At 39.9% G+C, this 15,770-nt stretch overlaps 1 protein-coding gene across 1 annotated transcript in view; it reads right to left on the bottom strand.

Annotated features, from left to right (window-relative positions):
* stk32c (serine/threonine kinase 32C) overlaps positions 1–15,770 on the bottom strand; it is a 215,596-nt gene that overhangs the window by 64,328 nt on the left and 135,498 nt on the right. The window contains exon 4 of the mRNA XM_080848338.1: positions 15,333–15,506. Within this exon, the coding sequence (XP_080704464.1) occupies positions 15,333–15,506 (174 nt within the window). The remainder of the gene's footprint in view (positions 1–15,332; positions 15,507–15,770) is intronic.

Genomic DNA, 15,770 nt, shown 5'->3' with positions numbered 1-15,770 from the left:
AAGAAGGCTTGAGGATGTCCTCCCCTCTGTAATATCCCCTGACCAGACTGGGTTTATAAAGAATCGACAGTCATTCTTTAATATTCGTCGTCTTTTCAACATTTTATATTCCCCTTCAGAATCTGTTCCAGAATGCATTATCTCTATGGATGCAGAAAAAGCATTTGATAGGGTAGAATGGGATTACCTCTTTACTGTTTTAGAGAAATTTGGTTTCGGCCCAGTTTTCATCTCCTGGATAAGACTGCTGTACAGCGCACCCTCTGCATCAGTCCTAACCAATAGTCAGTACTCCACTCCATTCTCATTACACCGTGGCACCTGACAGGGCTGCCCTATCAGTCCTCTACTCTTTGCCCTTGCTATTGAACCACTAGCAATAGCACTTTGCGATTCCAGCCAAATCACGGGTGTGGTGCGGGGGGGAACTGAGCACAGGGTATCTTTATTTGCCGATGACCTCTTGCTTTATATTTTTAATCCAGATGTGTCAGATGTAATCCAGATGTGACCTGCTGCTATGTCCTTGCTTAATACCTTTAGCCAATTCTCTGGATACAAATTGAACTTCCACAAGAGCAAACTTTTCCCTATTAATCATCAGGCATCACAACTACGCTTAAATGTACCTTTTAAGATTGCTAGGAATAATTTTACATACCTAGGGGTTAATGTTACACGCTCTTTCAATCACCTCTTCCAGGCTAATTTTGCTAAATTGTTAGAAAAAACTAAACAAGACCTCTCAAAATGGTCCCCGCTGAACATGACTCTCATTGGCCGGGTCAACTCAATCAAAATGACCATTCTTCCCAAGTATCGATATCTGTTCCAGTGCATACCTGTCTTTCTTCCTCTTTCGTTTTTCAAATCTTTAGATTCCATTATCTCATCATTCATTTGGAACGGCAAACAGCCGTAGGGCTTTTCTCCAAAGACCAAAAGAACAGGGTGGCATGGCTCTTCCCAACTTTAAATACTACTACTGGGCAGCCAACCTACGGTGCATGTTATACTGGTGGCGGTACCATCTCAACCTTGAATGTCCATCTTGGGTTTCCATGGAAAATAGTGCTTGTAGGTAGACCTCTTTGTCTGCATATTTGGGTGCTGCTCTTCCTGGGATTAGTCGTACGCCTACATACAACCCAGTGGTAAACCACTCTCTTAGGGTGTGGCTTCAGTTCAGGAAGACATTTGGCTTTCAGAGAGTGTCCCTGCTAAGCCCCATAGCATTGAACCGTTTATTTGTTCCATCAATACAAGATAAGACATTTCTGGCATGGCATGAACAAGGACTACACTGTTTTAAAGACCTATTTATAGATAATACTTTTGCCTCTTTTGAGCAGTGTTCAAGACAGTATGACTTGCCAAAAACTAATTTTGTGAGGCATTTTGTCCAGTGTCAAGTACCAAAATGAACCCTTTGGATGCCTTTCTCTCTGTTGACCCATTTGCTAGGGGATCTATTTCAAGATTGTACAAATTAATGTCGGGTCTGGACTCTCCACCTTTGGCTGCAGTCCGGGCAGCCTGGGAGCAGGACTTAGGTCAATGCCTTCCAGATAGTAGCTGGGAATCAATTCTTAGACAGGTACACGGATCCTCTATGTGTGCACGCCACTCCCTGATACAGTTTAAGGTTGTGCATCGTGTCCGTCTGTCTAAGGTAAAACTTTGTAAAATATACCCAAATATTTCTCCCAAATGTAAAAGTGCAGATGCTTCCCTAATTCATATGTACTTGTCCTGCCCCTCTCTAGAAATTTCTGGCGTTCAGTGTTTGAGACTATCTCTGGAATTCTAAACCACAAGATTAACCCTGACCCTCTTTTTTGTTTGGGGTTACCCCGGAGGGACTGCAACTACCTGTAGCAAAACGTAAGACACTGGCCTTTGCTTCACTTTTGGCACGCCGTTCCATCTTGTTGAAATGGGAAGAAGCTGCCCCACCCAAACACACCCACTGGGTCAAAGATATACTGTCTTTTCTCTCATTGGAGAAAATTAGATATAGTCTCAGAGGATCAGTGAATACATTCTATAAGATCTGGAGCCCTTTTCTTGACAGTTTCAGCACTTCAGACATAACTGAGGAATAATCCTCTATAATTGATGGTTTACCTTACTGAGCACTGTGGCTTTTCTGATATTGAACACAATAGAGTTAAAGTGGTCATTATTGTTTATTTTTTTCTTCCCCTCTTTCTTCTTTTTTCCCCCTGTATTGTTTCTATGTGTGTTTGTTTTGTTTGGGGTGGGGGGATGGGTGGTGGAAGGTGGTGGGATTTAAGTTGTATACTGTATAACTGTCTTGTTTGCAATGTGATGAGAAAACAAAAAAAGACCATTGATAAAAAAAAAAAAAGACCCAGCACTGATGACCGACAACGCCAGAAATATGATAGTCGCTGGAGTGGAGGCCGAGATGCCCCCTTACTTTTTGTGCTTCGCGCATACATTAAATATGGCTGCCCAGAAGGCCTTTCATGTGAGCAGTGCTGCGAAGGTGCTTGGGAAAGTGGGTGGTCTGATTTCTCCATCGCAACATAGCACGTGCTGAACTCCTTCGACAGAAACAACAGCAAATAGCATTGCCCTCCCCTAGCTCATCAATGACGTTACCACCTGGTGAGACAGTTCTCACAACATGCTCAAACGTTTTTTGGATCAACAATCGGCAGTTTTTGCCAAACTAATGTCAAGGGAGCTCACCAAAAGGAGAAGATGTGAGCGCTCTTACTGAAGGTGACCTCTGCAATGCGGAGGAGATGGTCAAAGTGATGGCACCTGTCAAAGTTAGGACCACAGTCATGTGCGAGGATGAGCAGCCTACAATTTCCATGATTGCCCCATCAAAGCAAAGCTTAAGAACCACTTTGAGGGAACTACTGAGGACACAGGGCTCATTAAGGAAACGAAGAAGGTGTTCCTGGATGATTATGATTAGCGGTTCACAAACGTTGAAGACCTGTTATACATTGCATCAGCTTTGAACCCACGCTTCAAAACCTGAGTGACCGTGAGACAGAGAGGATCTTTCTGTCCATAGATGACGCTACAGACTTGCATACTAAGGTGAGCTGCCCCTGCCCTTTACAAATAATTGTCTAAATAAAAAATATTTTCTTGCATTATTGTTATAGTATTGTCTTTTCTTTACTCTCATCATTATATTGCAGTCATATTATTGAGTGACAGTAAAAGATGGGCTACTGCATTGAACTAGCCAACTTGTTAATCCAAATGTTTAGTTTTCTGATTAAAATCTACCTGGTTAGTGGTTACTCATTAATAATCATCCCTGTTATTTTGTACTATTACTATTAGAAAGTAGAGGAGACAATTGAGGAGAGCCATCCCAGTCCGTATGGTCCTATGCAAGATTCAGATCAGAGAGACCTCCAGTCCAGGTCCAGAAAGAACCAAGAGGTGCATTTTTGCATTCTGCATTTACATTTAACACAGTTGCTAAATTTAAAGTAATGTCAAATTGGAGTGCTGGAGAGCACAGGTGGACTTACCATTGTTGTCAGATATTGCAAAAGATACCTCTGCATACCAGCTACAAGTGTAGCAGCAGAAAGAGTTTTCAGTATGTTTTATGATCTTCACCTCTGCCATTGTTTCCGGCATTTGTGGAACATTTGTAGTCACGTTCTGGTCCTATTTCCACAATGCTAATAATTAAACAGATTTGTAAGAAAGGATACAGACTGAGACAGAATAGTAGTTTGCCTGCCTGCCGTAATTAATGATTACAATAAAACATGGGTGTTGATGGGTCAGATCAAATGGTAAATATATATAATGTTCTTCATGGTTAATGCACATAGTGTTCTTCAAAAAACACAGAGGAGGTGGAAAAGTCTTTTCTTTCACTTTGTTGACATATCTGTTGTCAGTAGTTTTCTGTTATTTCAGTATGCGAGGCATTCGGGCGGAGGCGACACATTTAGAGATAAGGCCTAGGTCTCCCTCTGTCTACTGTAGATCACCTAATGCTAATAATTATACAGATTTGTAAGAAAGGATACAGACTGAGACAGAATAGTAGTTTGCCTGCCTGACGTAATTAATGATTACAATAAAACATGGGTGTTGATGGGTCAGATCAAATGGTAAATATATATAATGTTCTTCATGGTTAATGCACATAGTGTTCTTCAAAAAACACAGAGGAGGTGGAAAAGTCTTTTCTTTTACTTTGTTGACATATCTGTTGTCAGTAGTTTTCTGTTATTTCAGTATGCGAGGCAATCGGGCGGAGGCGACACATTTCGAGATAAGGCCTAGGTCTCCCTCTGTCTACTGTAGATCACCCCAACCCCCTCTGTGTGTGTCTGTATTAGAGCATGGATCGGGACGAATTTTTATGTCCGAGCCCGGCCCGGTCCGACAGAATAGTAACCGAGTCCGACAGCCTTTCATTATTTATTTTTTTCGAATCCGAACCGAGCCCGACGGAATCAATTTCTCAACTGTTCATAGTACTAATGCCACATTGAAATGTTTTTATGAATAGGGCTATTCATAAAAACATTTCAATGTGGCATTAGTACCGCAGTAGCGTCCTCGAAAGCTAATTTATTCTGGACCTTTCTGATGTTCATTCATAACAGGCTTCCCTGCAGCCATCAAACACAAAAATTAAGCAGTACGTCACTTTAGGCGAGACGAGTGAAAATCCACCAGACGGTGCTCATGCATTTAAAATGAATTCTTTAAATGGGTAGTTTGCATGCAGATTCTAGACAACCGGATAACTAGAATGCTGTTGATATTTAGATAAAGCTGAAGATGATGAAAGTTAAAAAGTGAAAAGACCGTGCTGTCTGCTCAGGGAGTCGAATTGCAAAAAATGCACGAAATAGACGAAAGATGAAGGTATAGGAGGTCTTCTGCACTCATTTGTTTTCATTTGAATACCTGACTCAACAGCCATACCTTCAAAAGTACGTCACTTTATAAGAGACGAGTGAAACTAAATATGTTTTCAGATGCCTTCTTTGTAATCCAAGGAAAAAGTTCCTGTCAACGTCAATGAGATCCAACACAAACATACGAACACACAAATTTCATCCATTCAACCGTTTTTATCTGACTGACAGTTGTGTTTGATCACTAAAATTGCATGGACTTGGCATGCAGTTTGTTTAACACTCTAAGGTCCAAGGCATTTTAGACTTTTCTAAGTTGACTGACATGCCTTGATGTTTTTGTACATTTTGCTTAACTAAAAACATTGATGCACAAATGGAATATATGATTCTATTCTAGAAGACCTCAGCAATAATATTAGAAAAGGGTTCAATGTTTCCGTTGATGTTCTTTTTATGTCTCTAAGACGAAAACTCAAAAATAAAAATATCCCGGACGAGGGATATAGACCTTTTAGTGTTAACTGAAAGTAGCTTTTAATGTATCAAACTACTTTTGACAGGTTTATGTAACTTAGCTTGCTACTTTTGTGAGTGGTAGCTTCTGTGTAGTGAAGCTGAATTTATTGTAGAGTAGCTTATAGCTTAGCTCACTACAAATATCAAGTAGCTTGCCCAACACTGCAACTCGTCCCGTCGTTTGAAGCAAACATTTTAGCTCCGCCATTGGTCTCCCATTATTAATCATTTCACGTTTGGACTGCAAGTCCAATTTTGAGAACTGCTTCAGCTTAGCAATACAACCTTCCATTTTCGCCGTCAAGTAGAAGCCTAGAAGAAGCCCAACTTTAAAAACAACATATACCCGACAATTGCGCTCTCTCTCGCCTCCCTTCCAGAGGCAGTGGTACTGCCTGCCTCAGTAACAATATTTTTCAATGCGATTTGAGCTCAATTCAAAGGTTCTACGCTTGCGCACGCATGCGTAAAACCCAGTTTGGAGTGATTGCGCAATCCTTACTGAGGCACTGGCTCAGCTGCCCATGGACAGCAATGAATTTGCCTCAGTCCACGGCACGTCCATGTTTTCAGGAAGCGGAAATGCGCAAATTCAGCGATTTTGATAATAAAAATGCTCGAAATGATCGGAATCCTACAGAAATTACACCCATACCACAGATTAGTAGAGAAATATGAATATTTATTATATAACATATATATATATATGTGACCAGCCATGGCTAAACCAGCCACAAGTCTCCCCAGAGACATTTTGAGTTATTCACAGATTCTGAAAGTGTAGGTTTAAAGCTATCCAATGATGTCTCACTCATGTAGATCTGATAATATTTGTATACGTTGTGATCATTTGAATGTATACCCCTCAGAAAAGCTTTTGCTGAGAAAAAGGACCTCTAATTTTTCCAAATTGCCACCTCACCTGTAGCCTGGATACCAGCCCAAACCCCGCCCACAAAATGTTTGGTCAGGGAGATTTGGTCTGGCTCTGGGCTAATTGGGAGAGAGTTTCATCGGTCGGATAAAACCGGACCAATCAAATTGTCAGGGCGGGCTTTATACGTTGATGGACAGATCGCAACGCTTGAGTTGAATTAACCGGTAGATTCGAACTCCGACCAAGATGGCCGCGTCTCGGGTGCTTAGTGGGGAATATTTTATGTGAATTAAGCTATCTACACGACTTTTTAATGTCTACATTGACTCGGTTAGTTGTGCATGTGCAACACGAATGTTGCAGAGTATTTTTTGTCTTAACTAAAGCTCTCTAGACCATTATTGTAAGATCATTGCTAACGCGTACACAAAAAACCCATTGAAACAAACTGTAGCTTGTAGCCTTAATGCTAATTAATTAATGTGAGCAGGCATATCTCAACAGACATTGACAGCGCATTCATTTTGAAAGAGGAACAGAGAAACGCGATCAAGGCATTTGCCGATTGAAAAGATGTTTTTGCCGTCCTTCCTACGGATCAGGTAAAAGTTTAATCTATCAGATGGTAATAGGCTACTACGTTGCTCTAATTGGTTCTAGGTATCCAATTCAGCGAATAGGCATTTTCTTTCCTGGTTCGTTGAAACACACCCCATAATCACAGCCCAAAGGTTCGGTATCAGACTCATATTCTGACTAGAATCATGAGTATGACATCGTCAGGCTACCTCACCTGGGACAAAGGGAAGACAGTTGTGCTCATTTGCATCTCAGTAAGATTAGCCCTCCTCTACAGATGTCACACTGACATCTGGTATCTGTAGCCCTTCCCCCTACAGGTGTCACTGAAGACTCAAGAATTTTAGTGTTGTTAATTATGTAGTGTTATTCTGTATTTCATATATTCTTATTAAGCATATATGCCATAACAACCCCCCCCCCCCCCACATGAGATATATATATGTGAAGTGTTGAGTGTCTCATGTGAAGCAATTGTTTTTGTTTCTAATAAATAATCGAATGTGATGATGAAATACGGTACGCAGCGTCTTAACTGAAGCTCAACTCAACTATTACAGCTAGCTTGCCGCTAACACTAACTGAAAACACATTGGAACACATAGTGGCTAGGTAGCTAGCTGCTAATAAGTAACATATAAGTAACACATCAGCAGTAATGAATCAAGTGTACTGATATTAAATGTACTACTAACATGCCATTCTCAAATTAAAGCCAGTGACATGATGGTTAACGATTAACAAGTTAACGATGGATACCGACAGTTAGCATACCTAGCTAGGTAGCATTACCATTGGATTTAAATGGCAGTTATGCTAGCTTTGGCTATCCAGACAAAGGAGCCTTGTTTCTGGACACGTTTCACTTGACGAGCGGGGGCAATACAGTCATCTGGAAAGTTTAAAATGATACTAAACGAAGGGAAATCTACTGTATGGAGATATTTCTGCTAAGTAGACAATGCAGATTCTAATTATGCTGGTGGATATGTCCAATGTAAGAAGTGTGAAGTTTTAATGAAATATGATTGATGCAACTCTCGTTCTCCACAACAACATCACTGGTTGGATGTAGGTATTTTTCAGAACGAACGTCGGCGTGCAAAAAGATCTTCAATGGTAAGACTTGTCTGTTGAGCCTCTGTTGGTGTCTCATAAAACGTGAGTTTTATTAAAGCATAGTGTGTGTAATGTGTAGCTATTTCATTCCGTTTGTTAACCTTTCCTGCTGTCTGTCTCTGAACGTAGAGATTGCAGGGGAGTAAAATGCTCCGCTGCCGAAGTAGATTACATGTTTTTAACTTCGGGGTTAATTCCCTTTCCTTTACGTCTGCTGCTGGCTTTTTGGTGGATGTAGTCATCTCCGAAGTAACTACTGAACGTCTGTTTGCCTCGAGATGTCCAATGATTTGCATGTCCTGCCACTCTCTCTCAGCTGCTAGAGAATCACTCCGTATGTTGTATATAAGCTCTGGAGAAAGTTTGTTGCTACACAAATGTCTTCCGAGGAGAGAGTTCTCCTTTCTTCTTGCGTTGCATTTGCAGTCAAAGTTACCGTAGAGATAGCGTCTGATATGTCACGCTCCAGCTCCTCTGCTGCGAGGCCGAAATATTTTTCCTCGTCGGCTAAGGTCAGCTGTAGACTAGGGATGTTCTCCAGTTTGGTGAAATCGCATTCATCATCTGTGCACTCATCTTCAGATTCAGAAGTCAGATTGCCATCTGGATAAGAGTAGTAGAGTATGATGCTGTATAAGTAGCCATGTGTATCGCTTGTAACGTGCAGCTGATTCGTCGAAAAAAATAACAAACGCGATTCAGCAGTTCATATGGAAATTATGTAACACCCCCCAAGCGCCACGAGAGCGAAGCTGAATTTAACCAAACTGTACCAGCTTCAACGACAAAATGTATACTTTTAAGGTAACCAATACTGTTATCTGAAACATGGAGTGGCTTCTTCATGACTTCAACTTGCACATTCTGCAAAAAAACGAAAACCACTCATTTGGAAAAAAAAAACCTCGGCCGACTTGTTCCCCCTTTTCCGATGCCGGGTCACATATATATAAATATAATTTTTTTTTTTTTTTCTGCCTCCCCTGCCTCCTATGACTGCACGTCCCTGGAGTAACGTGAGTTTTATTAAAGCATAGCGTGTGTAATGTGTAGCTATTTCATTCCGTTTGTTAACCTTTCCTGCTGTCAGTATTTACTAACCAGCAGCAGATGTAAACGACAGGGAATTAACCCCGAAGTTAAAAATCTACTTCGGCCGTGGAGCATTTTACTCCCCTGCAATCTCCAACTACGTTCAGAGACAGACAGCAGGAAAGGTTAACAAACGGAACGAAATAGCTACACATTACACACGCTATGCTAAACTCAGGTTTTATGATTCACCGACGGAGGCACAACAGACAAGTCTTAGGCCCAATCTCAATTCTTCCCCTTGCGCCTTATCTTCCCCCTTACCCTTGAAGTTGCGCGTTCATGTGAGGGCTAGTGGTGTCTCAATACCTAATTTGATCAAAATTAAGGGATAAGATTGAGGGCTATATGGCCCTTGGAGTTAAGATAATCCGAGACCTTACTTGCTTCCAAAAATCATGGCTGCTTGAAGTGAGGAATATTTTACATGAATACAGCTATCTACACAACTTTTTATAAGTTTATAATGACTCGGTTTGATCTGAAATGTGCTACACGAACGATGCAGAGTATTGTAGGTATTAACTGAAGCTTTCAAACAGTAGTTTTAGGTTACAGCTAGCGCGTATGCCACCACTTCATTGGATTATATGGTAGCTTGCTAGGACTAGCCTGACTCCATGCATGTGTACAGATAACTTTATTATCCACAAATTACGTTTGATATCCGTGAATGACAGCACTTGCTTTGGAGACATCGATCCGTGCTTTATATGTACCGTCCACAAAACAATTACGACAGTCTAGTTTTGTGCTCTATACAGTCGTATATATATTTGCATAATTGAAACTTTTTTTAAATCGCTAGTTTCATAGCTCATACAGTCACGCATTTCTACAGATAACAAATTCCGTTTGATATCTGTGAATGACAGCACTTGTTTGAAGACATCGACCTGTGCTTTACATGTACCATCCTGTATTATCCAGGGACGCCAAGTGACGTACCCGAAACCGAGTGGCGTCTCATTTCATAGGGGAAAGTTTTCAGCCATTGGCCCTTACACTTGCAAGTGCTAGGGTTAAGACAAAGACAAAGACAAAGAAATAGGGGCAAGGGGAAGAATCGAGATTGGGCCTCAGTCTTGAAGATCTTTTTGCACGCCGACGTTCGTTCTGATACTATCTACATCCAACCATCGAGTTTTAATCCATGTTGTTGTGGAGAACAAGAGTTGCATGTATAATATTTCATTAAAACATCACACTTCTTACATTGGACATATCCAACAGCCTAATTAGAATCTGCATCGTCTACTAAGCAGAAATATCTCCATACAGTAGATTTCCCTTCGTTTAGTATAATTTTAAACTCTCCAGATGACAGTTTCTCTTTAACTTTCTCAGTGATGCCATTTTGCCATTTATTTTATTCTCAAAAACGAACTTTTGCATCATGTGAAGCAGACAGTTGGCTTCACTATTTATCAAGATATTTTGAATATGGAATGTTCAATGCATTATCGTGCTGATGTGTCCGAGCCCGACCCGAGCCCGCTTATACATTCTAAATATTTGTCCGAACCCGGCCCAACCCGTCAGGTTCCGACGGGCTCAGGTCGGGTATCCATCCTCTAGTCTGTATGGTTCTTTGTGGTAACTTGTTTCTCCGCGAGCAGGTTTTATTGTTCTCTGTTTATGTGGAGAAGGTTCATCCTAAATGTGAAATGTATTTAAGCAATAAGCCCCAACAGGCTGTGGTTTGCGCTGATTTTAGAACAGGTAAGGGGAGATGTTAGGCACGACGCGAAGCGCAAACCACGGACTCGCGGGGCTTATTGCTTTTCTAAAACTGTTACTACAAATATTTGATATGGTTTCATAAATAAAGACAATTCAATTTAAGAAACAATAGTTTAATGATAAACCGTCATTCTTCCGCCACTAAAAATTATAGTTCCAAAATAAATCGTTGCCACGCAACCCTTGAAGCAACGCAACAGCCAGATGGAACACTGGGTATGAAATGCACTATACAAAAGGGAGTAATACTAGCCTGATGAAAAATAATTGAAGAACCAATATATTATTATTATTATTATTATTATTATTATTAACAATAACAACAAAGAATACCAAAACTATGACTACAGAGTAGGCCTCAAGCAAATTAACTAATTAGAGAGATGATTATTTGAAAGCACTTTCTAAATATGCCAAGGCTGTTGGTGGAACATTCAGCACTAGGTAGGTAATGACACCACCAAGGTTCCACACACTAAAAGAGTCTTGACTGTAATCTCATGCTGCGGAGAGACGACAAAGACAACAAACGCTCATCAGAGGAGCAAAGTGGTCGATAGGGGGAATAGAGCTGAATCATATCATTTAAATAGGCAGGTGCTGATCCAGTGGCTGTCGTACAAACCAGAGTGAGGGATTTCAAATTAAATCTAGCAGGTATAGGGAGGCAATGAAGGAATATTATTAAATATTAAGTCTAAATTTAAATTATTTAATCCTTATTATATTCATAAAGTATGGTTTTCCATCTTTTGTTCAACTTTGTTATGTTGTTAATTTCTGTTGTAGTTCTGATAACATTATTAATCGCTTGCTTGTAAATATGTGTATGGTAAATCAGGGGTCTCAAACTCAGATTACCTCGGGGCCGATGAGCGTCTGGTCTGGTCAGTAGGGGGCCAGATTTTTTTGAATCTATTGGCTGGCCTATCACAATACTGTAAATACCACTGTGGCAAATCTACCATGTGTGATCAGTGTTACAATGGTTAGTGTTGTTGATTAGCAAGTAGCTGACCTGGGTTAAATTTCTGAGCAATGCAAGATGTCTTTTGGATAAATGTGCTTGTTATAGTTGCATTGTTGGGTCACTTTTTCTCATTGATTGCCCATGACTTTTATGGTCAGCCTTTTATGCAGACACACAGAGACTTCTTGGTCGTTGCAAACCCTCTCCGAGCACCTCTCCGTGGCCTGACATGCACCTCCCAAATTTTGTAACTATCTGTCAATCTGTCAATATATCACTGTTAAGCTTGTGCACTGTAAACCTGAACAAGTTCAGAGTACTTAAAACTTTTGATGTAACCGATTACATAATAAAATTTGAGTACATATATATATATTTTTTAAGTAAACTTTTAAGTAAACTGTAAACTAAAAATTATACATCGGCTATACTGATTTATTTTGTTATCATTTTCATAATTTTTGAGTTCTCTGAACTCATATTATTCCAAAATCGTACAGGATTTTGCCTTGTCGGAAATTTGTGTTTCTCTGGGTCTTTCACAAACTAGTTATTAGGCCCTTACAAGTTTTTGAAAGGGTATCTTCCTTACGTTCCAACTTCTTGCTTGCGCAAGCTCTTACTGTAGAGAGAACTGTGATTGGTCGACCGCCTTCCCAGTGTTGCCATTGCATTTACATCTGTGATTTAGCAGACACTTTTATCCAAAGCGATTTACAAGGAATTTTTAATTTATAGATCAGGGGCAGTTTAGGGGTTCACACTTATACACTTGGTAAGGAGGAGTGGGGAACCGAACTAGCAACCTTGCAACCTCTGGATTACTAAACGACTCCTCTATCTTAAGTCTGCTGTCTCCGTCTCTCATCACAAGAGCTTTGCAATGGTGTTCTCAACGACGTTGATGACGTCAGATACTAAAAGAAAATGAGTTATCAAGCAATGTTTACTCAAACAAATACATTCCAAATCAATTAAAACGTCTTCACTTGCTCAGAAAACGAATACATTTTAAGTTGGGTCAACTAAATACCAGGTTTTAAGTACTGAATACATAATGTTAATGAGTTAGTAGAACTGTCTGGGTTTAAAGTGTGGGTAAAACGTTGGGACGGTATGTTAAATTAAAATTAAAACTGAAAAGAGAGCGTGTATCGAGGCTTGTATCGTTTTGCCTAAATTACATCACTGGTAACGTCTGAAGCCTCATTTGAATCAAGTGCTTTCCGACGGGACAACTATAAAATGTCCCATTTCCCATCTCGTATTCATGGGTGTGTAGTTAGTAGTTGGAGATTTAGCGGTAGTTGGAGATTTAGCTGTAGTCGGAGATTAAGATTGTTTGCTGTTGTTAGTAGTATAGATTATTTGATATTGCATTATGGAGCCAGTAAGGAAGAGAAAGTCATCCACTGTGTAGGAATTCTTTGATTTGATCTCTCCTAATATGGTCTGTCTGTAGCTTGTATGACTTCCCTGACATCAGCCTATTATTGTGTTATTTCATGTTGTCACGGACCTTTAGTTCACTGACCAGTTGTCCAAAAGCACTCTTACTACCCTTGGTTTTTACAAAAGTACTGACCAGTATTCCAAAAGCACTTTAACTACCCTCTGTTCCAACAGCATACAGAAGAGAGTAAAGATAAGTAGCAGGCGCTTTTATCCAAAGCAGAGGCCTTGCCCAGGAATTAAACCTGTGTAGTGCGCACATAAGGCGACGCCACTCACCGTTGCGCCACCATACAATCCTTAAATTCAATGGTCAAACAATAATTAGAAGAAAGAATAGAAAAAGAAAGCCTTTATTGTCATTGTATTCGCATACAACGATGAACTAATGGAGGTACGTTATTTTTCACCATACGTTTGTGTCCATACGTTTGTGTACAAATTCACTGTTCCGAGAATCTGAGCAAGACTGGGTTTAAATAGGCAGGGTAATCATTGGGAACAGGTGAGGAGAAGAACAGGCGGGAAACAGAACAAAGACAGGACAAGGGGGGGAACACGTGGTAGCGCATGGCTACCAAAACAAAAACACAGGACATGTCAAACACAGAATCAGACAAGACAGAGTACTGACACTAAAAAAATACTAGGTTTTCAGGTTTGTACAACAGCTATACTTATTGCAATGTCTGTTTAATAACCTCCAAGAGATAGAAATGGACAAACTGATAGAAATTCCAATTGCAATTTTTGTTTTATTTTGTTTTGTTTAACCCTCTAGTAAAAGAGGCCTTTCATGATCATATTTCAAATTGAAATTGCATTTTCTCAAGTAGAAACAGCAATACCAAAAAAGGTACTTATTTTTCAATTCCAAATGAGATATCTGACCATTCTAAGAATACAATAATGCAGATTGTGTTTAAGACTAATTCCAAACACAATTCCCAGATTACAATATGCAAATTAGTTGTAATAGCTAATTACAATAACAAAGATACATTCCAAATGAAAGATCTAACAGAATTCCAAGATAACAATACAATAATTAGCTAAATTATTTACAGTTCCAAGAATAATTTCTCATTCCAGTTTTGTGATCTGTGGAGTACCCCCCAATTTCGGTACGAGAGAATGATGTTTTTTTAATTAGAAAACTAATAATGAATCCAATATTTAAAACTCTTAAGAGATATGATTTTTTTAAAGGTTTGAAATTTTTATTTAAAGTTTAGTTATACATTGACCGTTGTTTCATCATTTTCATTCATCATTCACAACATGATAATTATCACAATTCTTGATTTAAGGATAGTGACATCAAGGCTAGAAGTAACAAAAATGTATTGATACATTGAGGGTGGTGACAATGTGTGTGTGTGTGTGTGTGTGTGTGTGTGTGTGTGTGTGTGCATGCAATGTATGTGAATTGAAAAATAGAGTGATACATTGTCAAATGTTTGGATTTGACTTGATTTACTTTTTTGACACAGTGTTGCTCTGATAATTAACCCAGCTTACATTGATAATTTACAACAAGCAATTTTAGTTATTTCCACCCACTGATCGAGATTTGGTCTCTCAACTTGCCGGCCTGCTATGGAAGCAAGAGACATGTGAATCGTCGGGCAAGGCAAATAAGTATATGGAATACATACAAATATCATAGAGGGATCGATACATTATCAGACATGTCTTCATAATATACATGTCCGACATTGTGTGATGATTTTTGGCCAGTTGGTCATGCTAGCAAGATCACGTTTGCCAACCAGCTAACATTAGTTATGAAGGTTACTAACATAGTCACATAGTGCTTGGTACTCCATGCTAGCGTAAGAGTTTTTTTTCTTCCTGGATTTGATACATTTTATACACAGCAAGTTATTAACCTTATGCAGGCCCCTAGTTCTGATTGACTGATGGTTATATGTGATCGGTTGTCAAGCAAGCGCGAACATATCAACTGGCCTTCAGACGTCAGACAGCAAGGTTTGTAGCAGGCAGGGTGAAACGTGTTTCCCTGAATTTGTCCACTAAAATGGAATTTTAGTCCTACTTGTAGAGTTTCAAGAAATGGAAATATAAGCTTGTGTACCTGTGGATGATGTGTTGGCTCTGCAGATAGTCAAGCGCTAAAGTCATCTCGCAAAGGTAGACCTTCACTGCATCCTCACTGAACTGCACATTCTGCTGCAGGTGGTAGCGCAAATCCCCACCCAGCAGTAAGTCCACCACCATGAACATATCTTCTTCATCTTGAAATGAATACCTGAGACAGAGGCCAATCATGGCAAAGCACACACACACACACACACATGCATACCCACACACACACCACAGGACATTCAGTCATGGGCTTCTGTGAACAGGTTGAGTGCAGTGTGAGAGGTTCAGTTAGTGTGTGCATGGTACACACTAACACACTAAAACCAGGGGTTGACAATAGAGCCAAACTGATATACAGTCATGGACAAAAATATTGGCACCCCTGCACTTCTGTCAGATAATGCACCACTACTCCCAGAAAATTGTT

The sequence above is a fragment of the Sprattus sprattus genome (genome assembly GCF_963457725.1).
Source record: "Sprattus sprattus genome assembly, chromosome: 12".
Lineage (NCBI taxonomy): Eukaryota > Metazoa > Chordata > Actinopteri > Clupeiformes > Clupeidae > Sprattus > Sprattus sprattus.
The sequence above is the reverse complement of the archived record's forward strand: the minus strand, read 5'-3'. Positions and strand labels throughout refer to the sequence as shown.